Genomic DNA, 27994 nt, shown 5'->3' with positions numbered 1-27994 from the left:
ATTATCAACAGATGTCTCCCGTGTTGTGGCAACAGACACGTTTTCTGCAGAACACTTAAAATGAATCACCACCACTTGAAAGCAGGGGGCTAAGAGAGACTCCGTCATATATAAACGTATAGATCATGTCTCGAGGTACTTGGAATTTGACAAGCGAAAGTATCCCAAGCCTACCCACTGTGTATCACTGCGCGACTGCTAAAAATAAAATCCTTACCTGCGTGAGAAAATTAGGATTTCCTGAATTGTTTAAGGAGGTGCGAGCGCTCCCTGGAAAGTGGGCGTGGCCTCATAAAATGGGCATGGCCTATTAAAAAAGTGGGCGTAGTAGTCCTGGGGGACCCCAGAGTGCTGGAGAGTGCTGGAGTACATTTACATTATATATATATATATATATATATATATATATATATATATATATATATAAACAAGTTCACCTCGCCTGCGGAGATAATAAAGTAAGATTTTAAGAAAGACCTGTCGGTGCCGTGCTTGGACGAATCATGCTGATGATGGATCCTAACTGCTGTGTATAATATATATAAATATATATATATATATATATATACACATTGCTTAACTTTATTTATAGTACTGCACCTAATAATGGCTGGCTGGCTGGGCAAGGGGACCTCGGATATTCTGAGCAGCAGCAGCAAAGAGGAGTCCGCCCGCAGTCAGTGCAGATGATGCTGGCGCAACGTGTCCGGCTGCAGCGCAGCACACACAGCGGAGGCGGGAAGGAGAAGGGAAACCATAGCGTGCAGTGGTTGAGGGGCGGCGGGCCTGCAGGACAAAGACGGTACTGGCCACTGGGGATAGGATGGAGGCTTTTTCAGATACCTGAATTTTGGGAGAATCCCGGAATCCGGGAGACTGGAAAAGCCTCCCTGAGGGTTGTCCACCCAAAACGGGAGAATCCCGGAAATCCGGAAGAGGTGGCAACCCTAAACCCAGGTAATTTGCTGGGTTGGACCTGGGATGCTCCCTGGTCCCTTGGCAGTGGAAATGGGTAACCTGAGTCAATGCAAAAGCTGCCGCTGGGAAATGCTCTCCTGTCCAAGCGCCAGCTCAGGCCCCGCCTCCTGACAATGTCACCCGACCGGTATTATGCCAGGTCGGATGCTAGTAGGAAAGGGTTTACAAGTCGGGACGAACCCAGGTTGGAGCTGGGTAGAAAATCCCGGGTGCGACTTGGCTTGTCTAGTGGAAAAGGAAAAGCAGAAAGCTGCGTTAAGTTGTGTAACGTTGTTAAGTTGTATTTTATGGCCGGTTAGGAGCACTGAGCAGGCCACAACTGCATTGCATCCAGATTGTGAGAAGTTGCTTAACGCAACTAATCCTGTGCATTAAAATTAACCCAAGAGTAATTGTGTGTGTGCGCGTACATGTGGTAGGGAATATAGATTGTAAGCTCCACTGGGGCAGGGACTGATATATAAATAACTGGTAATAAATAATACTACTTTTCAGATATAGATATCTGAAAAGTTGAACAACAAATTAAGACAAAACTAGTATTATGCAAATATATTATATATATATTCCAGTTGTAAAGCGCAACATAATATGCTGTGCTATATAAGAAGCTGTAAATATATATATATATATATATATATAACAGCTTAACTAAAAATAATTCCAATGATTTCTAAAGCTCATAATCAAGGACAGAGCTGCAGTTTGCGTTGCTCACATGTATTTTACCAGTTAAAGTGGCGGAAAAAAAAAGTGGAATTTTCACACGTGTTTGAGAGATTCTCGGTGCTGGGGCTGCTGGGAGCTGGGAGCGGTGTAAAGGTCCTGAGCACCATCTGGGGAGCTTCATTTGTAGAAAAGGGAAAACAGATTTTTGTGAGCAATACCCCCTCCTAGAGGAACAAGACAAGCTGCTGGGTAATACTAAGGGGAGAAGAGATAAAATAGAATAATAATAATAATAATAATAATCTGATATTTATATAGCGCACTTTCTCCAGCAGGACTCAAGGCGCTTACAGACATTAAAAAAAAACAATGCACATAATACAGAGGATGTTGGAGGTACAGTAACAGACATGTCACAGACAAAAGAAACCCCTGAGCACACAGTGAGCATAATGCAGGAGTGGTGCAGCATTTTGGATAATAACTTCCATGGGTTGTGTACTCCACCCTGACAAGGTACCAAGTGCGGCAGCCATTTTACGCGCTCTGCGTAGGATTACCCAGGGTGAAATAGATTACCCCTAAAAGAAACTACCCAAAATGGATGATTTCAATGTATACTCAGGTCCATGTATTTTTCATCCCATTCACAAGTACACCAGATGAGGCAGCCATGGAGGGCGCACTACGAAGGTTACACTGTAAGGGGCGAGCCATACAAGGACCCAATGCATATATTGGAAAGCAAATACTTCTGTAGTAGTATGATAAACCCTGCACAGAGACATCCACGTGATCCACATCCTGTCCGCGGAGATACCATCTGAGGCAACCAGCTTGGTGCACTGCATAGGTCAGCGCTGGCAGGGTGTGCAATCTGCGGAGGTACACAATACAGGAAAAAGCACATGGTGGGGTTGATGTGTGCTGCAGGAGAGGAGGGGGGGGGAAGAGAAAAGACATGAACACACATTTGCAGGGGACTGACACTTTTACAAGGGATTGATGGGTGAAGTGTTGGTGCATAGGCTGACCCTGCTGCTTCCCCTCACAGCTCCATGCTGCTTCCCCTCAATAGCCTTCCATAGCATTCCTTTGTTTGCTACCTTACTTCTATATATAAAAGACAGGCTTCTGCTCTCAGAAATAAATAAAATATACACTATCCATGAATTATATATATTAATAAGAGAATAATATACTGCATGTTAGTTAAATTCACATTGTATGCCCTTGCTAGAGGCATTCCAGGCGCCAGATATTTAATTAATTTTCTAACATGAGAAAATTAATACTTCATAATTCCTGAATAAAAATAAATGATGCTTTAAAATAGAAGAGGACATACAGTTCTATCTATCTATCTATCTATCTATCTATCTATCTATCTATCTATCTATCTATCTATCTATCTATCTATCTATATCTATATATCTATCTATATATCTATATATATATAGATATATCTATATATATCTATATATATATCTATATATATATCTACTGGTATATATATATCTAGATATATATATATATATATATATATATATATAATTTTATATGGCACTCTTTCACCAATAGGACCTAGGACCTAAAATACACCTAGGAGACAGCCAGACTTGTTTTAAATATAACACCTTTTGAAAGCTTGTTTGAATCTGAACTGAAAATATAAGTTTAATTTAATTATCACAAAGAATGAATAGCATAATTAATAATAAGTATATACAGATGTACATTACTTAGCGTTATGTTATTAGTCTAAAAATTAATTTGCAATTGCTTCATTTTATACGCACGTTGTTACATGTCTATTTGTTAAACACATAATTACTTTACAAATACTTGTAAGTGTACATCCAAAATTATTTATTAACCATGTAAAGTATTTCTAATAGCCATGGAATGTATTGCATTTGCTACAAATATCATACACCTTGTTATGTGTACTGCGAAGCATAAGATAAATAATTCTACATAAAAAATATAGTTATAGTCAATACATTTTTATTTACATGCAGCCTGCCAACATTATAATTTGACTATATATAATATAAATCATGAAAATCAGTAATGAAATTAAATGTTTGCCCTTTATAGAAAATTAACTGTGTCCAAAATAATTCTAATCCAGATGAATCTAAGATTTTATTTTAGTTCCTGTTGTATTTACAAAAAAGTAAAGTAGTATTAATGTATTATATAAATATATGGTCATTAATTTTGCAACACATAAAATACATAGAAAAAAATGCTTAAAATTCTACTAATAATATAGGTAATAATGATGACTATATTAATATTTAAATAATGGAAACACCAATTTAAATGTTATATTCCTGATGGGCTTTAATTGAATTTAATTTATTTTTTTCTGTTCAGAATTAAATAAAATGAAAACACAGATCACTGCAATAAAAGACAAATTATTAAAATATTGTAACGTTTTTTTCCCAATTGCAAAGTGCAAATTGGTGCTATATAAATTCAATTTTAAAAAACAAATAAATAGTAATAATGATTTTGTGCATGAAGTTTGTGTGAATAAAACAATATATATTTTTACTATATATATATATATATATATATATATAAATATATATTGTATTTTACTAAAACTTTCAGAAAAATGTAAAAATATTTCTTAAAAACACATTTTAATAGATGAAAAAGCAGTGTGTGTGTGTGTGTGTGTGTGTGTGTGTGTGTGTGTGTGTGTGTGTGTGTGTGTGTGTGTGTGTGCGTGTGTGTGAGTGTGTGTTTTCTTGTATGTTCTTCAAAAAGTGCCTAGAGATAAAAATGACAGTCTGAAATATTATATCTGATTATCTCCTCTATCTTAGAAAATATTATTCTACTTGACACATTTCATGCATGTACAGTTTGTTGCACACTGACCTTGTATCTGGCACTTGTTATTTGAAACTCTTACTAATAATTTCCATCTGTCTTTTGAAAGTTTTGAAATCCTTCAAATAGAACTTTATAGGGCAATGAAAGGAGACCACACGCGTTCCTTTGCAAAATAAAAATAGCACACAAGAACAACATTTGTTAGGTTTTTCATAAATAATATTATTGGATAAAACATAAGAAACTGTGTAAATCTATTGGAAAAAAATTGTTATGTTTTCTGTAGATGTCATTGGCTGGAATAAAGAAACGGGTTCAGTGGGTAAAATAAAATTTAAGTACAATTACATATTTGACAATTTGCTATATACACTCAAACCTAGAGATTTTATATATTTACTAGTAGATAATGAAAGGTTGATTTTATTTGGGAAAAATAAATATTAAGTATATTCACAAATACCACTTACTATATAATGATTTTATATATGTATTTGTTGTTACATATACAGAGCAAAACATTTATTCTGAATAAATGAGATTAAGTTGATTAAAACTAATAATTGTCCATTGATTATATATTTTTTGCCAAAATATTGAGCAAATGAATACTCCAATTTAAGTCCACCGCCAATACATATATTTACCATGATCTTTACAGTTTATGAGATAGCATTTCGTTTTTTCTTGAATTAAAAATCTTATTTCTAGACATAGTTCATATTTTCGGACCTATTTCTATGTTTGTACCCAATACCCTTTTGTTAGTTTAATGTCCCACCAATAACAGATTTATATCACTCTATAAAATATATTTAGTATTTTTTTTTTTTTAATCATTATTAGTATGGTGACGCATTGTACCAAACTAATGGAGAACCTGTCATGCAGACACTTAAGGTTGCACTTAATTAGGACTCAATAATTACACATGGTGACTTCGAGGTGTCATGGTTGAAAATTAATGTCAAGCCACCCATCAGCTCTTTCTGTCAAACCCATCTCTAACAACAGGGAGGGGGGGTAGCATTCAAAACAATATGGTAGATTTACTGAAATGGGAAAAAAAATGATGGCACTAATACATTATTTGGAGCTATCAATAATAAAAGAAAAAGAAAAGTTTTATAAATCTGAATAGCTTATCCAAACTAAAATTGCAATTACCGTGAACTTTAACTGGAAATAAAGTGATGTTTTAATTGAAATACTAATATCGCACCATTACAAATTTGCATGGAATTCAACGTGCTTTCCTGGTGGAAACAAATAGACACATTTATGACAAAAAAACTTTACGATAATAGCCAAAATACATATAAATTTACTTTTCGATAGAACAATTGAATCACATTGATAAATCACCTACAATTGGTCCGTGTAAGCCTAATACAGCAGATCCGAGCATGAATAAGACCTTAACTATGCGATGTTAATATAAACGCATCAATGTCATTTTGGTTTGAAGAAATTTAATAGAACGTTCTAAATTGTTCAAATGTGCTGTGAGTACAGCAAACGAGAATTCGCTTCATTAGATTGATCAAAGCTGGTTTCTATCATTGGGAAACATTCCGAGAAATCCAGAAGACTCTTATGAACATTTAGAAGCCGGCTGACCTTTACAGAAGGCATGAATGGACACCGCCAATACGTAGGTATCTAAAATAGTTATACATCAGCAATATGATAGGTTACTACTGGCTAAATTAAGTAGTGGAACAATCTCTACCATGCTGTTCAGTAATCTATTGTTGTGCTCTCCCGTGTCTAATGCTGGGAAACAAACAGTTGCTTTTAGTGATCTGATCCGGCATCTTCAAAGCAGGAGGTATTCCAATTTCTTAAAGCACATGAGCGTTCCCGGGAACAAGTCTCACTCTAGTTAATTCCGTGATATTGTATAAGGAAGTGTGCAAAAGATGCTATTAAGGAAAAGAAAATCTATGTTTCAATTCAATCATTTGAAAATGATGAATTGATTTGAATTTTATTTCAGCCCCAAATTTTCCATTGTATTCCTTCAATGACGGCTTAGCACAGACACTCTTAAACATTATTTGTTGTTAGATCAGCTGAGCATAAGCGAGGCATAAATGCACAAAATAGATAAATGTGATAGTTGGAATTTCAAAAAAAGTGATAGACAAAGATTATGGTTTCTAATTCTAAAGGTAAATTTGTGATATTGACACACACACACACACACACACACACACACACACACACACACACACACATAACAACACACAACACATATACACACAAAACAAGAGAGCATTGAATTAAATCTCTCCAAGGGGGTGGGATAGCAACATACCACTAGGGGGGAGGGAACAGGCATTATTTAAGTCAATATAAAATATTTTTGGTGCTGATATATGTCTGGTATATGAATTTAATATTGGCTTAAATAATGTTTGACTTAAACAATGTGTGTGTGTGTATGTATATATATTTATATATTTATTTATATATATATATATATATATATATATATATATATATATATATATATACACACACATGGATTTGTAGTAATAGAGCATGTGATACACCACCACCTACAGGCGTGTGATGCACCACCTCATCCTTATAGAATTGAAGTCAATTACGTTAAAAAATTGGAGTATTTTTAAGGAATACAAGTTTTTCTTTTTTAAACAGACATATACAGCACATAACATCCAATTTGTTTGAATTGTGAGGTTAGCACTTGATGGAATCCAAACCCAAACATTCAGGAAACCACTGCACTCACCATTCCAAGGATGGGGTGCAGTGGTCTGTGACCACAATCTCAAATAAATAAAGAAACAGGGGGCTCAACACTCTCCATAATCAACTAACTCACCTTAATACACAAATCATCAAATAAATAATGGGGTTTTAGTTCATGAATAGATCCATGCATCTAAGCTTGCAGCCCATCGCCCACATTATAGTGAGACTGAACATGTGCTTGTGTACCGGATTATTGTCAGTGTTAAACCTATATATATATATATATATATATATATATATATACACAACAATTGTAGAGATGGCACTCTTCAAACTAAGAGAGAACTTGGCCCCGGTGCCTACAGATCCCAGCAGTGCTTGAGATCAAATATATGTCGTGTGTAGTGGCACTCAGGTCTCCCAAAAATAATGACACAAGCCAGAGGTAGTCTAACGACGTTTCATTTCTCAGTGGAAATTTCTTCAGGTTACTCTACTGAGAAATGAAACGTCGTTAGACTACCTCTGGCTTGTGTCATTATTTTTGGGAGACCTGAGTGCCACTACACACGACATATATATATATATATATATATATATATATATATATATATATATGTAGACAATGGATAAAGATAGCGGCGACTAATTGTTTAAAAACAAATTTAAAAAGAGGTTACTGATCTGGAATGAAAGAATATTTTAGAGGTATTCTTATAAAAAATAATAAATTTATTTCAAAGGGATAAAAAGGAGCAATTTCTTAATAAAACAATATGGACAATATTAAGACAAATAAATATAAAAAGATGAGTGAATAAATGAGATAAAATCGCTTAACTTAAGGATGTATTTGGAGGCTAGGATCACCCAACGCGTTTCGTCCTGTCAGACTTCATCAGGACGTTCATTTCTCAGTGGAAATTTCTTCAGGTTACAAACCTGAAGAAATTTCTACTGAGAAATGAAACGTCGTTAGACTAGCTCTGGCTTGTGTCATTATTTTTGGGAGACCTGAGTGCCACTACACACAACATATATATATATATATATATATATATATATATATATATATATATATATATATATATATATATATATATATATATATATATATATAGCAGGACATGGAAGATATAGCACTCCAGGCGACTTGATGAAGGAAATACTCACAGACCAATTAAGGTTCACAACGTTTCAATGCCCGTTTATTAGTGGCATTTTGGCAATAAACGGGCATTGAAACGTTGTGAACCTTAATTGGTCTGTGAGTATTTCCTTCATCAAGTCGCCTGGAGTGCTATATCTTCCATGTCCTGCTGTTTGTTATGCTGTATGGGCACCCGGCGCTGATTTATTTATATGGAGAGCCGGATCCTGCTGCAATTATATATATATATATATATATATATATATATATATATATATATATACAATGTATATACACACACACACACACAAGGGTGGATCAATTAGTACCTGTGTTTGAAGACATGTGGCGTTGCTGAGGAAAGTTGGTATGAATTGCGCTATGAATTGTTGTCGCATCCACCGTACTGGCCTGACTTGGCTCCCTGCGACTTCTTTCTGTTCCCTAACCTGAAAATGTAGCTCACAAGAAAAAAAAAACAATTCATAGCGCAATTCATGCAATTTGCAACAATCCTGGATGAGGGAGCCGGTGCTTTGTCATGGTGGACAAAAGAACTAACCTATGAATCAATCTGAAATTTGGTATGACATTGTTTGAAAGATGGTAGCACACGATAGTAATACCAACTTTCCTCAGCAACGCCACCTGTCTCCAAACACAGGTACTTATTGATTCACCCTTTTATATATATATATATATATATATATATATATATATATATATATATATAAACACAGGCACAAGGGGATACCAGACAGAAACCAAAATCATGTTCTGGAGGGCAGGGCGCTTGTGGTACGGTCTCTGGCCGCTAAGCAAGGGCGTCACTACCATAGGTGCAAGGGGTACAACTTCTATGGGGCCCAGAGCTGAGGGGGGCCCATCTTCCCTGTTTAAGTTACAGATGGGGCAGGTCCCATCTTGGCAGGGGATGGCGATGGCGACGCACGCCGCCATCCCCCGCCAGTGCCATCTGCATAGCGAGAGTGAGGCAGGCTGCAGGCGGATCGCCAGCACTGACGTTCTGGTGATTCGCCAGCAAGGAAGAGGCCTGCCCCATCTGTACATGTGTTATATACTGTACATTTGGGTGTGGTATGCGGTTCCAACAGTCGGGATCCCGACAGTCATTAGCCCGAAGTCGGGATCCCGACTGGCCGGACTCAGACAGCGTGGCCAGCGCAACAAAGCCTCTTGCGGGCTCGCCACGCTGCGGACACGGTGGCTTGCTGCACGAGCCACCTATTCTATTCTCCCTCTATGGGGGTCGTGGACCCCCACGAGGGAGAATAGCCGACAGTGTTTTAACAGTCGGATCCCGACGTCGGGTTAATGACTGTCGGGATACCGTCCGGCACCCGTACATTTATCACCACAGGCTGGTAAATAGGGGCCCTTACAAACTTTTGCTATGGGGCCTACAAATATATAGTTACGCACCTGCTGCTAAGTGAAAGTTTGTGGAACTCTTCTGAGTCAGTATGCCCGCCGACATTGCGAGGAAAGTTAGCGTGATGACTGATTTACTCGAACAACGTGCTGCTCTGTAATCTTGTTTCCTTTTGGAAAAAAATGCTGTGGAAATTGTTGTAAGGCTACCAACATTTCAAATGAGGCGAAATGACAATTGATGACCAACCTCCTTCTGGACGTCCTTTGACCGGCCGAACTGATGAAAATGTGCCGAAAATTCACCAAGCCACTCTGAAAGATCACCGCCTCAATTTATTTTACATTTTCTGAGGATGAATATAAACCTTAAAGGAAAATTTTGGCTCATATTGAAGAGGTGAAACAAAAAAATGGCAAAAGAAATAAAATGCAATGATGACAATGTTTTTAATAAATGTTTTGGGCAATGAAATAAAAGTTTGGGCAAATGTATCGATTCAGGTGGACATTACTCGGCAGGTGACTGAAGTTTCAAAATGTACAAATAAATACATTATTTTGTATATACATTCCTGTATCTATTTATTGAGCTATAGATATATTATAGTTAATAAACATATATATATATATATATATATATATATATATATATATATATATATATATATATATATATATATATATATATATATATATATACTGTTTTATTTGGGTACACATCAAGATTGGGAACATAGTATTGGTTCAGGAAACGGAGAGCAAGTCTGCCATCTGGTGGACACTCTGCCTCTATTGCATAGCTAGGAATTCTGAGGCTCATCATGGTCTCCTGATGCATTGTGGGAGTTGAGGTTTTTGCTGTTGCATTCTACGGCTAGAACTACATTTCCCAGAATACAGTGAGACGATTTGTTTCCTGGTGCATGGCTGCAAGGGCTTCAGGCTGAAGGTGCTTGCACACAGTAAGTCTTGGTGAGACTATAGAGTTTATACAGCATGTATCAGTGTTTCTGCAACCCCCAGACGGCAGTGAGCACTGGGTGTGGAGCTAAGTGAGTGCACACTCACACATGCCTCATAAGCATCAGTGCATCATAGATATTGTGGAGGGTGAGGTGAGGAAGGGGGTCTGTCAGACTGAGGGTGATGCAGGTTGCAAATAACCTTCTAACCTCATGCATTCCTCTTCATACTCTGCTTTTCTCCTGTCATCAGTAATGATATAAAATAAGGGCACCATTAGGCTATACTAATTGTTATGCAGGTATGGGAGAACATGCAAACTCCACACATTGGTGGGAATTGAACCCATGAGCTGCCAGCTGTGTTTTCCTGTGTTGTACTACCCTCTCTGCCATCACATGCCATGTTGCTGTAACCCTGTGGCCATATTTGGTTGCCCTTCAGAGATCTATTGACAAGGAGATAATGGTTTGAGGCACTTCAGTTGTTAGAGGATCCCTTATGTGGCATTGCTGCATCCAGATAGAAATAATTTTGTATTCTCATGGATGTCGGGTTATGGCTACTGTAGGGCAGGTATGGCCAATCTTCGCCCGCTTCTGTCAACTACAGGTCCCAGCATGCATTGCCATCATTTTGCTATTAGGATATGCTAAAACTGGTGCAGGGCATGCTGGGATGAGTAGTTTTACAACAGCTGGAAAGCCACAGGTTGGCCAGGGGTATGGGTCTTTGGGTTGACCCAATCTAGGTTGACATGCATTGGGTTGAGCACTAGAGGTTAGGCCGACATCTGAAATAGGTTGACACAAGCATTAGGTCGACAATGGTTAGGTCGATAGACAAAAGGTTGACATGAGTTTTTCAGCTTCTCTATGTTTTGAATGTTGACACAGTTGACATGGACAAGTGTCACATGGCTCGCTGCCCTCGCTTCTCGGCCTTTTGGCTAAGATCAAGTGTAGTATCTGTTCTTATCAGTGGGTATAAACTGGCTTCTGGCAGAGAATAGAGAAAGGCTGGACTGAGTAGCTGCTCTGATGGGCGGAGGGTGTGGGACCCCTCTGTTTTTTCCCGGGAGTGGTGAAAAGTCTCACTGAGTATCTTCACCTCTGCCTTTGGTAGGAGGTGTTGTTTCCGTAAATCCACTGGTAAGAGGGGGGGAGAAACACTGGGCCTAGTAGTTTGACTCTCTTGACGGGGTTCGTAGCCCCCGAAGGATGAGACAGCGAAAGGCTCAGTCTAGTATCCATTCCCAGGGAGCGGAGAAAAGCTGAGACCGAGTAGATTGGTCCAGGTTGGGCAAACCACCAGCCTGGGCACAGCAAAAAGCTCAGCCTAGTATCTTAACCCTGGGAGCGGAGAAACACTGGGACTGAGTAGATTGCTCTTCCGAGGGGGGTGCAGCCCCTAAGGGAGTCTTTCGAAAAGCCCAGTGGAGTACCCATTCCCATGCCAGGGGCTGGAAAGTACCTGCTGGTGAGACGGAGAAACACTTGGTCGGACGCTGACTGGTCGGCTGTCTGGAGCCCGAGGCTGCACTGTGCCCCCGGGGTAACCCGGGGGTGCCTGATTTGCACTGGTGATGTCCAGCACCATGCACTGAATGGCACCTGCACCGCGCACTTTCCTCTAGGTTAGGCTACACGTCCTTACCTCGTCCTTTTGGATGGGGTAGGACAATTTTTTACACCCCACCCCGGCCTTCTGGCTAGGGCCTCTTTTATTTATTTCTTTGATTTGCACTTTTGAGCACTTCACGTTTTTTGTTAGTTTGTCACGTTTTTTTGATTTGGGTAGTGCGGCTGTCCCTAACAGGCCTTCCGTTCCCCAAACGTGACTGGGACTCTTCACCTTTTGGGGAGAGTCCCGGTTCCCTCGAGGGCAACCCCGAGCCGCAAGGCGGAGGGAAGCCTAAGCGGGTCTCTCCAAACCTTCGGGTGCGGAGGACCCACCGTCCAAAACCCTTCCGGGGGTGGAGGAAAAGCGGGTCTCTCTGAGCTTCGGCGAAGAGGACCCACCGATCCCTTTTTTCCCTTCCTCGGCCTTATGGTTGAGGGGGGTTAGGGGAACCATGGGGCCTTTCTCCTTTGGGAGAGGGTCCACACGTTCGTACGGCTGCCCCCTTTGCACGTGTTTAGGCACAGCACTGGTGGTGGTGGGAGCACACCTCGGGCTCCCTGAGTTTCTTCAAACTCATGGCTCGCTGCCCTCTCCATTCTTCGGGCGTGCGGCACACTATTTTATTCTCCCACCATGCCGCCTGTCGGCACATGTCGGCTTGAGAAAGGGAAAAAAACCCATGAAAAACTCATGTCGACATTTTCACTATCGACCTTCCCACTGTCGACCTAATGCTTGTGCCTACCTTCTGGCCCTGTTGACCTTAGTCATGTCGACCTATTTCAGGTGTCAACCTAAGGCCTGTCGACCCAGTGTATGTCGACATAATATCCCGTTGGCCAGGCATACTTTAGGGAATACCAACTGTTGTCCTTGGGATGTCATGCAATTAATTGCTCAGTATTGCGATGCCAAATTACACACACCTGAATTGGGGTTTTTTTTGTACTGCACATCTCCATGTGCAACTGACTGTGTTTACTTGGGCGGTTACATGGCGTTTGCATGCAGGCAAAGCTCATTGAGGATGTAAATCCGTAACAACAGGTTATGCCGAGCGTATGGATATCTTTTGTGACAGGGCTGATATAAGTGCAATGAAAGCAATGGCGGCTATAAAGCCCAGCCTATGGAAAGGGGCTGCGTGGTTGCCTAGATGCGTACAGCGCTGCATTAGGGTGAATTTCCACATTTAGCTACATAGGCGCTAATGATGGTAACACTACTTCAGCCACTGAGTATTTTGATCATTGTGAATAAATTATTTATGACTATTCGGTACATCTATGATGTATACTTGCAGGGGATGTGATGGTAGACAGGGTGTTATTTGGGGGGCATTTCCATAGACTGTGATCTTAAAAAAAAAAAATAATTACCTCAGACATTTTTGAAATCCTTGGGCCAGAGCCAGGTATTTTAACCATGCCCCCCCCCCACCCCTCTCAATTGCTTGAGACTCAAATCTATTGCTGCTAAATATTAAACAATGAACTTTGTCCCCGTTTCAGTTGTCAACCTCTTTTGTGTGCTGATGCTGCCGACACGTCTTCTCCAGGCTTACAGACGCGTTCCCTCCATTTTACTGACATCGAGTTATTCTTCCTCGCTTCACAACATGGAGAAGCCTGTGGAGACTTCAATCAGATCGAAGCTGACTCAGAACTTGGAACCATGCCACCTAGAGGTGCTTAATGAGAGTTACATGCATTCTGTGCCCCCCGGATCGGAAACCCACTTTAAAGTGGTAGTGGTGTCTGACATGTTTGATGGGAAGTCCCTGATCCAAAGGCACAGACTCGTCAATGACTTGCTGAAAGAGGAGCTAGCCGGTCCTGTACATGCCTTATCCATCCAGGCCAAGACCCCACAACAGTGGGAAGACAACCCAACTGTCGGGAAAAGCCCTGCGTGTATGGGGGGCTCCAAACATGACCCGCAAATGAGCAAGAAACTAAGCACTCAAGTGTAATGGAGAACTAGAGACGATAAGATTAGTACATCCTTGTTCTAATCAAACCGCCAGCATAATAATTTCATAATTAGATATTTAAACGTTCTATGTACATTGATGTTTAAATTATGTCCATGTATCTTAAGTAGTATGAAACCATATAAGCACATATTTTACTTGTTGTAGATTTGAAATTTGGCCATAATAAAAAAAATGAATTGGAAAAGTTCACGATAGCGGTCGTGGTTGGTGTTTGCCACACACTGGAAGCAACCAGTTTAGAATATGAAGTAATATTACTGACTGCGTAGCCATTAGGAACAACCGGATGGTGCCTCACGAATGCTGGTCAGGCCTCACGGATGTTGGTCAGGCCTCACGGATGTTGGTCAGGCCTCACGAATGCTGATCAGGCCTCACGAATGCTGATCAGGCCTCACGAATGCTGATCAGGCCTCACGAATGCTGATCAGGCCTCACGAATGCTGGTCAGGCCTCACGAATGCTGGTCAGGCCTCACGAATGTTGGTCAGGCCTCACGGATGTTGGTCAGGCCTCAGGATTGTTGGTCAGGCCTCACGAATGGTCAGGCCTCACGAATGCTGGTCAGGCACACAAATGTAGTCACTTAGTCCTAATAAATTGATATGTTGACTCCTGGGTCAGCTGTCATAATGGATGTCTACGCCATCTGTAGGTGGATATGTCGTCTTCGGTGTGATTAGGTTGTAGAATAGCTTGCAGGAATTACATTACTTATACCCAAGAATGTGCTGGCCAACTATTTACATAAAGAGCGCTATACAAGTCTGCTTTCGGACTGCATACAACTAACACATAGTATCGTGTATGCAGTTTGTGTGACCCACAAAAGGGGCTGCGGAGGACTCCCGGTCCGCCAGTTGGACTTCAGAGCTTCAAATACGCCATGTCATATATTCATCACAGCGCAAACAAAACCGGCTATAATAGTTCTGTGTATAAGACCCCTAAAATAATCCACACATCTTTGCCAAAACTGGTAAACTGCTAACCGTTCTAACAAGCCCCCCATGCAGTCAGACCATTTATGTGGGCTTCAAATGGGCCAATCTTGTCCGACTGGGCCATTGAGATGTGTTGACAAATTTGGGTAATGTGTTTCTGCACTGGTGCAGAATAACAGGATTGACCCATGCATGGATGCTGTGACTTCTTCTTCAGTCTAGAGCAGAGGTTCTTCAGTCTAGAGCAGAGGTTCCAAACCTAAGTCCTCAAATATCCCCAACAGATCACGTTTTCTAGGTCACCCAGCAGCTGCACAGGTGCACTCATTACTCACTGATCTGTTTCCCTGGTTACCCAGCAGCTGCACAGGTGTACTACTAATTACTCACTGACCTGTTTCCCTGGTTACCCAGCAGCTGCACAGGTGCACTAATTACTCACTGACCTGTTTTCCTGGTTACCCAGCAGCTGCACAGGTGCACTCATTACTCACTGACACATTTTAAAAGATCCACAGGTGGAACTAATTATTTCACATGCAATTCCGTGTGGGGACCTGGAAAATGTGCACTGTTGGGAGTCCCTGTGGACCGAGGTTGGGAACCACTGGTCTAGATTACTGGTATGTTAACTTTCCAGACCAGCTTTAGAGAAGAATGTGGATAAATAGTGGCTCAATGAGGCCCCTGTTCTGTAAGATAGCTGCGTAGAAAATCTATTGATTAAATAGCCTCACAGTATCATAGTTGCAGTGTTGTGATGGAAGTTCCGGCTACCTCTGTAGGAAGCCCTTCAGCTGCCAGGGAAAGACTTGTCCTCAAGGAAAGTTATGTAGTAACATATATTTTAAAAGTGGTTAAGCCCTTTCTAATTAATTTACATGTAAACTATTGAAGAAGTATTTTTTATTTTAATTGTTTTTTTTTTTATTGAAAAAAATAAAATTTTCTTATTAATACATATTTCTACACGAACACTTGTAAAATTTCGCCTTGACATATAGAATTATCTTCTATATATCGGCAGTGATCTACTGCATGTCTGCCACAAGAGGGCGCCACAACTCATATAATGGCAATCTCGGTCCTCAGGACCCCAAACAGCTCCGTTATGGTATAGCTCTGGACAGGCCAACCTGTGTCTCTCCCAGATGTTGTGAAACTACAAATCCCAGCATGCCTTGCCACAGTTTTAACACTCCCTATAATGAAACTGTGGCAAGGCATGATGGGATTTGTAGTTTCACAAAATCTGGAGAGCCACAGGTTGGTCAGGCCTGGTATACATGATAGACAATGACTAGGTGAACAGTCACTAGGTCGACTACTAATGGTCGACACTAACTAGGTCAACACCTAAAAATGGTCGATATACCCTAGGTTGACATTGATAGGTCGACACAAGCATTAGATTGACCTAATTAGGTTTTTTCAAGCTTTTGGTGACTATGTCGACATGAACACTGCATAAGTGTACCACGTCCCCTCACATGGCTCGCTGTGCTCGGCACACTATTATATTCTCACGCTATGCCCACTTGGAGAGTAAAGTAAGAAAAAACACCTTTAAAAGAAAAAGAAAAAAAACATGAAAAACGTATTCATGTCGACAGTGTCCATGTCGACCTTAATCTTGTATCGACCTTATGTCAATATTGACCTAGGGTATGTCAACCATTCTTAGGTCCAATCTAGTCACTGTTGACCATTATTGGTCAACCTAATGTATGTTAACCTAGGCCTTGTCGACCCAGGGACCACATACCGACAGTCAGGTTTTCTAAGTCTTAGCTCTACATGTGGATCTTTTAAAAAGTATTGAGTAATGAGTGCGCCTGTGCTCCTGCTGGGTGACCTGGGGAATGTGTCAGTGAGTAATGAGTACACCTGTGCTCCTGCTGGGTGACCTGGGGAATGTGTCAGTGAGTAATGAGTGCACCTGTGCTCCTGTCGGGTGACCAGGGGAATGTGTCAGTGAGTAATGAGTGCACCTGCTGGGTAACTTGGGAAATGTATCAGTGAGTAATGAGTGCACCTGTGCTCCTGCTGGGTGACCTGGGAAGTGTCAGTGAGTAATGAGTGCACCTGTGCAGCTGCTGGGTGACGTGGGAAATGTGTCAGTGAGTAATGAGTACACCTGTGCTCCCGCTGTGTGACCTGGGACATGTGTCAGTGAGTAATGAGGGCACCTGTGCTCCTGCCGGGTGACCAGGGGAATGTGTCAGTGAGTAATGAGTGCACCTGCTGGGTGACCTGGGAAATGTGTCAGTGATTAATGAGTGCACCTGTGCACCTGCTGGCTAACTTGGGAAATGTGTCAGTGAGTAATGAGTGCACCTGTGCACCTGCAAGATGACCTGGGAAATGTGTCATTGAGTAATGAGTACAGCTATGCACCTGCGAGATGACCTGGGAAATGTCAGTGAGTAATCAATGCACATGTGCACCTGCTAGATGACCTGAGAAATGTGTCAGTAAGTAATGAGTTCAACTGTGTAACTGCTAGATGACATGAGAAATTTGTCAGTGAGTAATGAGTGCACCGGTGTACCAGGAATTGATAAATGTATCGGTGAGTAATGACTATACCTGTGTACCCGCTAGATGACCAGGGAAATGTGTCAGTGAGTAATGAGTGCACCTGTGCACCCGCTAGATGACCTGATAAATGATTCAGTGAGTAATGACTACACCTGTGCACCCACTAAATGACCTTAGAAATGTGTCAGTTAGTAATGAGTGCACCCGTGTACCAGGACCTGAGAAATGTGTCAGTAAGTAATGAGTGCATCTGTGCACCTGCTGGGTGACCTGAGAAATGTGTCCGTGAGTAATGAGTGCATCTGTGCACCTGCTGGGTGACCTGAAGAATGTGTCGGTGAGTAATGAGTGCACCCGCTAGATGACACGAGAAATGTCAGTGAGTAATGAGTGCACCTGTGCACCTGTTAGGGTACCTGAGAAATGTGTCAATGAGTAATGAGTACACCTGTGCATCTGCTAGGTGATATGGGAAATGCACCTGCTGGACAGAGTTTGAGAACCACTGACAGAAGTCTCACGCGAAACCTATAGATTGTAAGCTTGCAGCAGGAACCTCTTACCTCTAAATCTGTCTGTTGTTACCCAGTTTGTGTTATCATGGTCTCCTATTGTAAAGCACAACGGAATCTGCTGCGCTTTATAAGAAACTGTTAATAAATAGATTACAGGCTATACATTTCATCACGTGTCTAAATGAATAAAATGAATACTAGCCGCACTTCCAAGGCAATATATTAGTGTATGTAAATAAATTGCAAAGTTAAGCTTTCATAGGTTTTCAATTAAATAAGTTTTCTGTTTCCTTATGGCTGAATTCTATGACTTCCACATACTTCTTATAAGATTGCTTCCCTGCATTAGCAGCAAGGTGTTCCATATGTAGTTATACCACATTGACTGCATGAAAATGATCTGATGATAAATATGAGCGGGAAATTCATATGAATGAGAAAATTGTGTATATGTGTTTAGACTGCCCTCAAACATGCTGGTTGTGCTGGAGGGCTGTTCCTGGTGGTGCACACATGCACAGTAGGCGGTCATCTTGGATGTGACCCCGGGTCGGATTAAGCCTTCGGGGGGCCCGGGTCACTTTAGACAGGGGGCCGCCTCCCACCTGTCATTACTGACTGCAAACTGCATACCTCCCAACTTTCGAAAAGGGGGCGTGGCCTCTCGGAAGGGGGCGTGGCCTCGCGGGGTGACGCGAAATGCGGCCACGCCCCCGTTTTCGCCGCTCGTCGGCGCTGAATAGACGCTGTGCGCATGCGCACAGCGTCTATTCTCGGGAAGCTGGGGGGGCTCCCAACTGTGTCCCCCCCCACCGCGGGACAATGGCGGCCCCGGGCGGGACGCGGGAACGTCCCCGAATATCGGGACGTTCCCGCGGGAATCGGGACAGTTGGGAGGTATGAAACTGCACAGGAGAATATTACTGTCAAATCAGTCAAAACACAGAGTAAAGGCAGTATAAACTTGGTCAATGGGTAACTGCAGGGGGTGGGATGTATCTTCTCTTGAGGATGGATGCCAGGTTGGTTGTCTGATGGAACTTTATTTGGCTGCATTATATCCTGACGATGGTCCAGTTTGGATCGAAACATCACGTTACGTCGGTATGTCAGCATTTACCTGTGATTATGGAATAAAATCCGTTTGAATTTTATCAAAGTGGTGAGTGCCCTTTTCCTCCAAATGTATGTATGTATGTATGTATGTATATATATATATATATATATATATATATATAAAATACCATATGAAAAACCTGTGTTTGTCCCTCTGTACCTCTTATTCTGTAGGAGCCCTGACATGCTCAGCGCTGCCTCTGATTAAAAACCCTCCCATGACAATGCCGCTGCTGTCCTCCATGGGCCTGAGAAACATATGATGAGCTCCACGAGTCGATTCATTGGATAGACAGTAACTAGGTCGACATGACTGAAGGTCGACATGGGTTATGTCGACAGGTCATATGGACGACACAAGCATAAGGTCGACATGGGAACAGTCAAAAGTTCGACATGGAGTTTTTCACTTTCGACGCAGTCGACAAGGACACTGAAACGTAGCACCACATCCCCTCACATGGCTTGCTACGCCCGTCATGCTTCGGGCACACTATTTTATTCTCTCACCACGCCCTAGTGCAGGGCTGGGCAACACCGGCCCTCCAGATGTTGATGAACTACTCATCCCAGCATGCCTTGCATCAGTTTCAGCATGGCCACATAGCAAAACTAATGCAAAGCATCCTGGGATGTGTAGTTCATCAACATCTGGAGGGCCGGTGTTGCCCAGCCCTGCCCTAGTGGATGGTAGGACATGAGATACCACCTGTCGGAATATGTCGGCTCAAAAAGAGGTGAAAAACCCCATGTCGACATAATGCTTGTGTTGACCTAATGACCTGTTGACCTAACCCATGTCGACCTTCAGTCATGTTAACCATCAGTCATGTCGACCTTCATGTATGTCAACCTAGTTAATGGGGACTTAGGGACCGTGTCCCATTCAGAGGTGGGTACAGAGTCTGCATAGGTGCATCTATTGGGGGTCGCCCATGTGCAACTTTAGTCAAATACGCTACAAAGCCCCTCCCTGTAGGTACATCTGTGTATGCAACTGCATAGCTCCCAACTGTCCTGATTACAGCAGGACAGTCCCACTAATTGGAGACTGTCCCGCTGTCCCACCCATGGGTTGCAGTGTGACACGGGGGCTAGGGTGTGAAGAGTGCAGTTGGTGGAGCCGGTGATAGCTGTTGCTCTACTCTGCAGAGTAGCTGGTGATAAGTGAATAGATGCCATGCCATGGCATCTATCAGTGCAGGGAGGGGGGCAGAGGGTTGTCCAGCTTCCTTCAGCCTGATCTTTTGTAGAGTTTGCTGAGATGCCCACTACTATGGAAATAAGACAGGGCCGCTAATCAATTTCTCTGCATTACTTGATCAGTGGAACTGCCAGAGGTTCTGAGTTTATACAGAGCTGAGAGCACTACCAATGATCAATTCATGCAGAGCCTTGGACCAGCAGTACCAGTACTGCAGGGGGTGGACCTAAAGCTTTCAGAACAAAGACAAACTAAAAATTGGCATCTTATTTGTCACATTATCTATGAGGACCAGATAATTGTTACTTATGTCCTAGAAACAAAGATTTGAAAGGAGCACCAGACTTTGTCACATGGGTTAAGTCTAGATCCTAGGGGGAGGAGCAAGGTCCAAACTTGGGAGCCCAAATGCACCTACTGCTCACCACTCTTCGAGTACGGTGGCTCATTCTGCTCACCACTTGGTTACTAAAGGCAATAGATGGTGACAATGCTAGGCCCGCCTACCTTGCTCGATAGTCTAGTGGCCTAAGGACCTCTCATGGCATGGTCCTTAGGCCACTAGAATATAGCAACTTTTATAATTTGTGCGTCCGAATATTTGCCGACCAGGAGTATTCCACTCAAGGTGCGACTTGGAATGGGGCTACTTGATAGTCCATACGCAGACCCCGTTTGCATTATAGACACCCCCCCCCATAATATTTATATTAGGGTGATTTGTAGCATCTTACATTATTTTATTGTATTGATTGCATGGTAATGAACTATTCAACCACTGCTCATTTATTAAAACCTGAAAGCATAGTTAATGGCATATAACTATTCCAATAGTAGACACGTTGTATTTAGCATACAACGTGTCTACTATTGGAATAGTTATATGCCATTAACTATGCTTTCAGGTTTTAATAAATGTCCAGGGTACAGATGGTTGGAACATGCGGAATGCAGCTTCGCTACCATCATGGGATTTTGGCAAACTTTGAATAAAATCATTGTGGATCGTAAACACAGTTGAGAGGCTTGACAGCATTCACCAACACACTGACCACGGACACGTGTAGTATTTGTGGACATATATTTATTGATATTGTCGCTCTGGAATTAGTTTCTTACACAATAGAAGTTACAGAGCTTCCAGAGAGCACTTGGAGTCTCACACACCTTTCACAGCACCATATCAGCATGACAACAAAACACCTCTCGTATAACTATTCAATTCCGTATAGACAAAAAAAAACTCATCGGTTTTCCATGACGAAGATTGTATTTTTTTTCATACCTCTGTTCTTTACAAACATCTAAAAACTACACCACGGTACAACTTGATAAAGAGACAGAACTACGTATGTGAGGACCAACTACTACAAAAAAATGGATAGAGGACAAGAAAACGAATTAACGAGACTGGAGGAGTACGTAGCAGGAGGTGAGTTTAGGTCAGAAGATGTCTTCTACCAAGTGTTGTCAACTAGACACGTCAATGGTTTCGATCTGAGCAAATCGGTCTACTTGCTTTCTGAGCGTGGTTTCCTAAGTAGATCTCCTGAGTATCAAGGGCTTTGGTTGTAAAAATGACTTGTTTTGTAACATACAAGATTCATTTACCATAGCTTTGTTTCTAAAAGGTTTACTGGAATCTCTGTGCCTATGGCCAAACGCGTTGTTGGGGGCAAAATACCTTTATCCACTTGTCAAAATGGCATTAACCACCTCAATCTATCAATTATTGCATATTGTGAATTTTTAGAGTATTGGCTTCTAACTTGCCTGACCTCCCAGCCACTGTACCTCCTCCGTCTTTATTGTGTTATCATACTCTAAAACACAACTACAACTATTGCATCATAAGTTATTGTAGAACACATTAGTACGGCAGATAAGACAAAAACTTTGAGAAGAAAATAAACAAACAAAAAAAGTATAAAAATATTTGGCAAAAAATGACAAGTGACATATACACGGCACACACAAACTGATTGTCACAATGTTGTTTATGACAAGCTGATGACGATTAGGCGGTTTGTCCGATTTCTGTTTTGTGCATTTTTTTTTCAATTCGTTACCTGTTGTAGTTCATTTCAAGTAACTTGTTGCTGTTCCTGTATGGTTCAACAGGAGTGAGAGTTAGGTCTCACCGCTTCGGGCGGCGAACTATGTCATCATTAACGATTTTCAACATGGAGGCCAAAGGAGAGTCAAGTTCATTTAGTTGAATTCCAAAAAACCCGGCGTACAATGCATTTGCAAGTCCATATACACTTCATTATTTACAAAACTGACAAAGAATAGCATATTACTGTTGGTTGTGTCGCTGGAGACGGCATTTGACCGATGTGTTCCCAACTGTAAATTCTCACCGTGATTTATTTCCTGGTGTTAATCCTTTGTTGATAAATAAATGTTTTCGGTCTATCTAATGAGATTGCCTCTTACACTGTCAATTTCTATTTAGTAATACATTGTTCCTTGTCATAGAACTTTTTTTTATTTTTTTTTATTTTTTTTCCATTTGGTAACATCTACAGTATATGGATATAATGGTTGTGCAGTGTATGGTCTGACGAATGTGTATGCAACAAGTAGATTTCACATCAGAGATGTCGGGTTAGCGATTGAAGCAAGCTAGAGTTTCATCCACAGGAAAGAGTCTCTTTGGAACTATTTTTTTATATTAAACCCTGTTACAAAGATGGAGGAGCATTCATTCCTCAGATTTGCATGTCGCCCAATCAGTCGCATGCTCTTGAGGTCAAAAGGGGGCTTTTGAGCAAACGCGTCTGAAGGACAATTAATCAGGATATGTAAAGTGTCCATCTTTCAAAGATTGGGAACGGGCACCGGACAGTTCAAGTAATTTCACAATTCAGCTTCCTGTTGGTGAATACTCAAAATGATCTTTATTAGCAGCATTTACGATAAACTATAAAGAGATTTTGCTTATTGACAATGAATGTTGGCCAGTTGTATGCATCATGGACACTTGCTTCAATTGTGAATGACTTCTGTTTTTTTCTGGATGTGTTTCAGTACTTTCAAAACTGATTTCATCAGGTAATGAAAGTTTTGTAAAATATATATATATATATTTTTTTTTTTTAAAGTTAAAATGTTACCAAAACAAATAAGGCCAGTACTGCTATAATGTCCGTGGAATGTAGACATCTGATGCTTGAAATCTACAAAGATTTTTTTATTTTATTTTTCCTACTCATTTACTAACATATTAACGCTACGTACATTAGCAATCTTAGTTACTAATAAACATGGCCACTACACAGGGATCAAGATATGGCATAGTTACGTACAATTACTACCTACCATTCAAAAATAGTTTGCTTTTAATTTTTTTTTCTACATTTCTGTACAATTTAGTACATTGTTTTGCTTAGAATGACCAGCATACAGAATTGCGAAATACATAAATCAGACTAAACGCCGTTAGTACCGACACAAAGAAAACGTTAAGCGTCCAAGTTAATTAATATACTAATATATACTAATAAATTATCTTTTGTGCTGGCTGTATTAGTTTTGTTGATTAAAACCTCTATAAAACTCATACTCTGATTTTCCAACTTACACTAATCTACTGGACATATCTGTCGCACAGTAGCCATGTTGACACCAGCTTTGTGCTATGTAGTCTATTTGTGCTTTGTGCTATGTAGTCTATCAAGCTATTAAGCTGTCTTTGCCTGAAGATCAGTTACAAGTTACAACGCATGATCCATGGTAGGGTATGAGGTCTGGTACAGCAGCAGTAGAAGACTTGGCAGGATTTTGCCATCAGGTTAAGTCTACGTATTTTTTTTCCGATAAAGTGAGTTTTTATAAAAAGTCTGAGAGAGCGTTTCCAAAAAAAGGACTTCAGAGTTGTTAAAGTTGATCAATTCGGTCTATAGGTCCAGCCAAAAGTCAACTCTTGACTTGATGTCGTAATGTAGAGCCGAAGTGTTAAATGGTGGACCTCAAATGGTCACCGGTCAACCTCATTCCATCATAGTCCTTGATGTATGGCATCATAGTCTAAACACAGGCATGGCCAGTTTAAAGCCCGCCATCTGTAAAAGTTCAACAAATTTTGAAGTTGGCGTGTGTGTGTGGTTTCTTCTCAGAAAATGATCCAGTGAAGGTCATAGAACAAGGAGCAAGAGCTCCCGATATCAGGAAGCTTTCAAGTTAGGCGCACATGGCATATTGATATCTTGCCGATAAGTCCACATTGTAAGCAAATATTGGGTTTGCTATATTGAATAAAGAACTAGCAGGTCATGTCACTGTTATTTGCCCATATATATATCTATATATTTACAATATTTTACACATGGTGAAAAATGTACTGTTTTATATAAATAAACCTATATTTATTTGATTTCCTTACAGTGAGATTATGTAGTCTACTCATATGCCTGCCACCTCAAAGATATGGCACTCATTTTTTGGACACAAGATGGCTGCTGCTCAGTGAGGGATATATAGACCATCCTGTATTCATAAGATGACCCTCTGCTGAGGTTCTCTCACATAAAAGGTTCCTCACCTCCAAGAACCCACTTGAGAAAACCCATTTTATTTTTAATTTCAAATAAATTCTAAGATATAACTAGGTTTATACTTATGAAAGAATACAATATGTGGTGGCAGGAGGCCCATATAAATGGTTGATTTCTGAAGAACATTTTCTACTATTTACAACTGAGATGCTTAATCCCCAGGACTACACAGAACAAAGGACAACAGCCTCAGACATACATTAATATATTAATAGGGTCTTTAAGGGATAAACAAGATATTTCTTATCTATACACATGATGTTTTTAATGGACAAATTTAAAATTTACAACCAACAAGTCAATAGTGTCCACAAAGAATTTTCCTTTTTCTGGGTACCTCAACATTTACAATATATACTATAAATTGAAAAACTCTAGATACATAGATGACATTTTCATTCAGGAGTTACTGAAAATGATGTTGTTTGTTTAATCAATGGGATCTTCTAACATTTGTCTTTATCTTTTTTTTGGACAAATGTGATTCTTGATTTCATAAAATTGGGACAAAAATGGCCATTCCCTCAAGGCCACACTCAGACCAGCGCAGGGATCCAGTTTAGAGCAGCCACACCCAAAGCCCATTAGTGTTAGCAGGGAATCAGGTCGGCCCTTTGAGATGAAAAATTAGCATTGTGCATAAATTTGATACATTTTAAAAGCCAAAATAAAAACCCCTCATTACTGTGTTATATCTTAATGGAATGTGTCACAGTTTATGGAATGTCTTATTTGTTTCTTGCTAAGAGCTGGTTATTTATGTGCTTTTCTTGCTCAGACTGAGCTAACATATATATATATATATATATATATATATATATATATATATATATATATATATATATATATATATATATATATATATATATATATATATACAAATGCACATAAAGGGGACTGCTTCATGTATATTCCTACCAAGTGCACATAATAGGCACTGCTTCATTTATAGTCCTACTAATTGCACATAATAAGGACTGCTTCATGTATAATCATACCAAGTGCTCCTAATAGGGACTGATTCATGTCTAGTTCTACCAAGTACACATAATAGGCACTGATTCAGGTACTTGTGTATTTTGGCGGCGCCCCCGATCTCCATCGCGCGATGTGTACATCGCATCGCATGCCATGCACCCGATGGCATGCAATGCGATGCGATTTTTGCCCCCTATGCGATGAAAGATTGTATAAGCACCCTAATGGGTGCTTACAATGTTAAATGCACCCCCACGCCACCCCCCCACTATAAACATGAACCCGAAGCGTCCTCCGACCTTTTCATACCCCCACTATCCACGTCGGCGTGGAGTTGAGAATAGAAAGTGTGGCGAGCGCAGCGAGGGGACGCGGATACCTTCACAGGTATCCGCGTCCCCTCGTGGGCTTCACAGGTGTCCGCTGCGCTCGCCACGCTTCGGGCTCGCTGCGCTCGCCACACTTTCTATTCTCCACGCCGACGTGGATAGTGGGGGTATGAAAAGGTCAAAGGACGCGTACCGCTGCGCTCGCCACGCTTTGGGTTCACGTTTATAGTGGGGGGAGGGGTGGCGTGGGGGTGCATTTAACATTGTAAGCACCCATAAGGGTGCTTATACAATGTTTAATCGCATCGCATGGTACAATATCGCGCGATATCGAGTCGCATCGCATGCCTTATGGTATGCGATGCGATGGGCGCCGCCAAAATACACAAGTACCCTGATTCATGTATAGTCCTACCAAGTGCATATAATAGGGACTGCTTCATGTATAGTCCTACTAAGTGCACATAATAAGGACTGCTTCATGTATAGTCCTACCAAGTGCTCCTAATAGGGACTGATTCATGTATAGTCCTACCAAGTGCATATAATAGGCATTGCTTCATGTATAGACCTACTAAGTGCACATAGTAGGTACTGCTTCATGTATAGTCCTACCAATTGAAAATTATAGGCCATTGACAATGTCTTGTGGCATTAGGAACACAAACTTCTGTTTGCTAACATAGTGTGCTACCTAAAACAACGTATATGGCCTGTAGACCACAAACTGATCTTGGAAGGAACTCTCAAATCAGGAATAGTGCAAACATTAGTACGTTTCTAATGATACAGATGCATATTATTTACCAAATATTTTGGGAGGAAGTTATGGAAATGGGTCCCAAAAAATAAAAAAATAAAAGACATTTCACAGTGTCTACAAATCTGATGTATCTGTTACATGGGCGATTCTCACTGAAGCACCTGACCTCGTGTTTCTGGAAGTTTGAGGGCTAAAAAGCTACCCAGTGCCAATGCTGCAGATGCCAGTAGGATAGGCACTGCTTTGGCCACCCCCACGAAGGAGGTGAAAATACTAATGCCCAGGACAGCAGCCAGTTTGCAGAGGGCATTCAGGAATCCGAAAGCAGTCGTCCTGCAATGAGACAGGAAGCACAATAAATGAGAATGCAGATAAACACTACATCATTGTTCTCAAACATTGCATGGCATAGGAAAGAATGATATATGTCCATGTTACACTAACATCTTGCTTTAACATGCCCACCCGGGGGGCAGCCATTGTGAGAATGTCACCCATTAATTCAATAGGAGCTAAGGAGACTGAGGTATGAGGCAGATCCAAACAACCACGTCCATATTCCTTTGAAACCACTCCCACTTACAGAAGCCACACCCCTATTGGGCTGAATCTGGACAATCCTAAAAGAATCAGATCTACTCCAAGATAATGGCCACACACACATCAGCCATTTCAATGGTTCCTAGGAAATTCA

At 41.0% G+C, this 27994-nt stretch overlaps 2 protein-coding genes and 1 pseudogene across 3 annotated transcripts in view; 2 read left to right on the top strand and 1 right to left on the bottom strand.

Moving 5' to 3' along the window:
- Positions 1 to 10633: 10633 nt before the first annotated feature.
- Positions 10634 to 14538, top strand: BOLA1 (bolA family member 1). Of its 2 annotated transcripts, none has more exons than XM_083167827.1 (2): positions 10634 to 10731; positions 13867 to 14538. In XM_083167827.1, exon 2 carries the CDS (start codon positions 13890 to 13892, stop codon positions 14325 to 14327), a length of 438 nt encoding a protein of 145 aa, XP_083023953.1. In that variant the 5' UTR covers positions 10634 to 10731; positions 13867 to 13889; the 3' UTR covers positions 14328 to 14538. The 2 variants fall into 2 exon arrangements, with proteins under 2 accessions (XP_083023953.1, XP_083023954.1); XM_083167828.1 differs by having other exon boundaries at positions 10643 to 10741.
- Positions 11662 to 11797, top strand: LOC146050906 (U2 spliceosomal RNA; annotated as a pseudogene).
- A 7200-nt stretch (positions 14539 to 21738) lies between the features above and the next one.
- The window catches only part of SV2A (synaptic vesicle glycoprotein 2A), an 81639-nt gene continuing 75383 nt past the window's right edge, over positions 21739 to 27994 (bottom strand). Inside the window, exon 13 of the mRNA XM_083166603.1 lies at positions 21739 to 27633. Coding sequence (XP_083022729.1) covers positions 27450 to 27633 — 184 coding nt within the window. The 3' untranslated portion in view covers positions 21739 to 27449. The remainder of the gene's footprint in view (positions 27634 to 27994) is intronic.

The sequence above is a fragment of the Crinia signifera genome, chromosome 12, assembly GCF_055691185.1.
Source record: "Crinia signifera chromosome 12, ASM5569118v1, whole genome shotgun sequence".
Classification (NCBI taxonomy): Eukaryota; Metazoa; Chordata; class Amphibia; order Anura; family Myobatrachidae; genus Crinia; species Crinia signifera.
The sequence above is the reverse complement of the archived record's forward strand: the minus strand, read 5'-3'. Positions and strand labels throughout refer to the sequence as shown.

Excerpts from the sequence above, each read along its gene's own strand:
- BOLA1 (XM_083167827.1), top strand. The coding sequence starts at position 13,890 with ATGCTGCCGACACGTCTTCTCCAGGCTTACAGACGCGTTCCCTCCATT.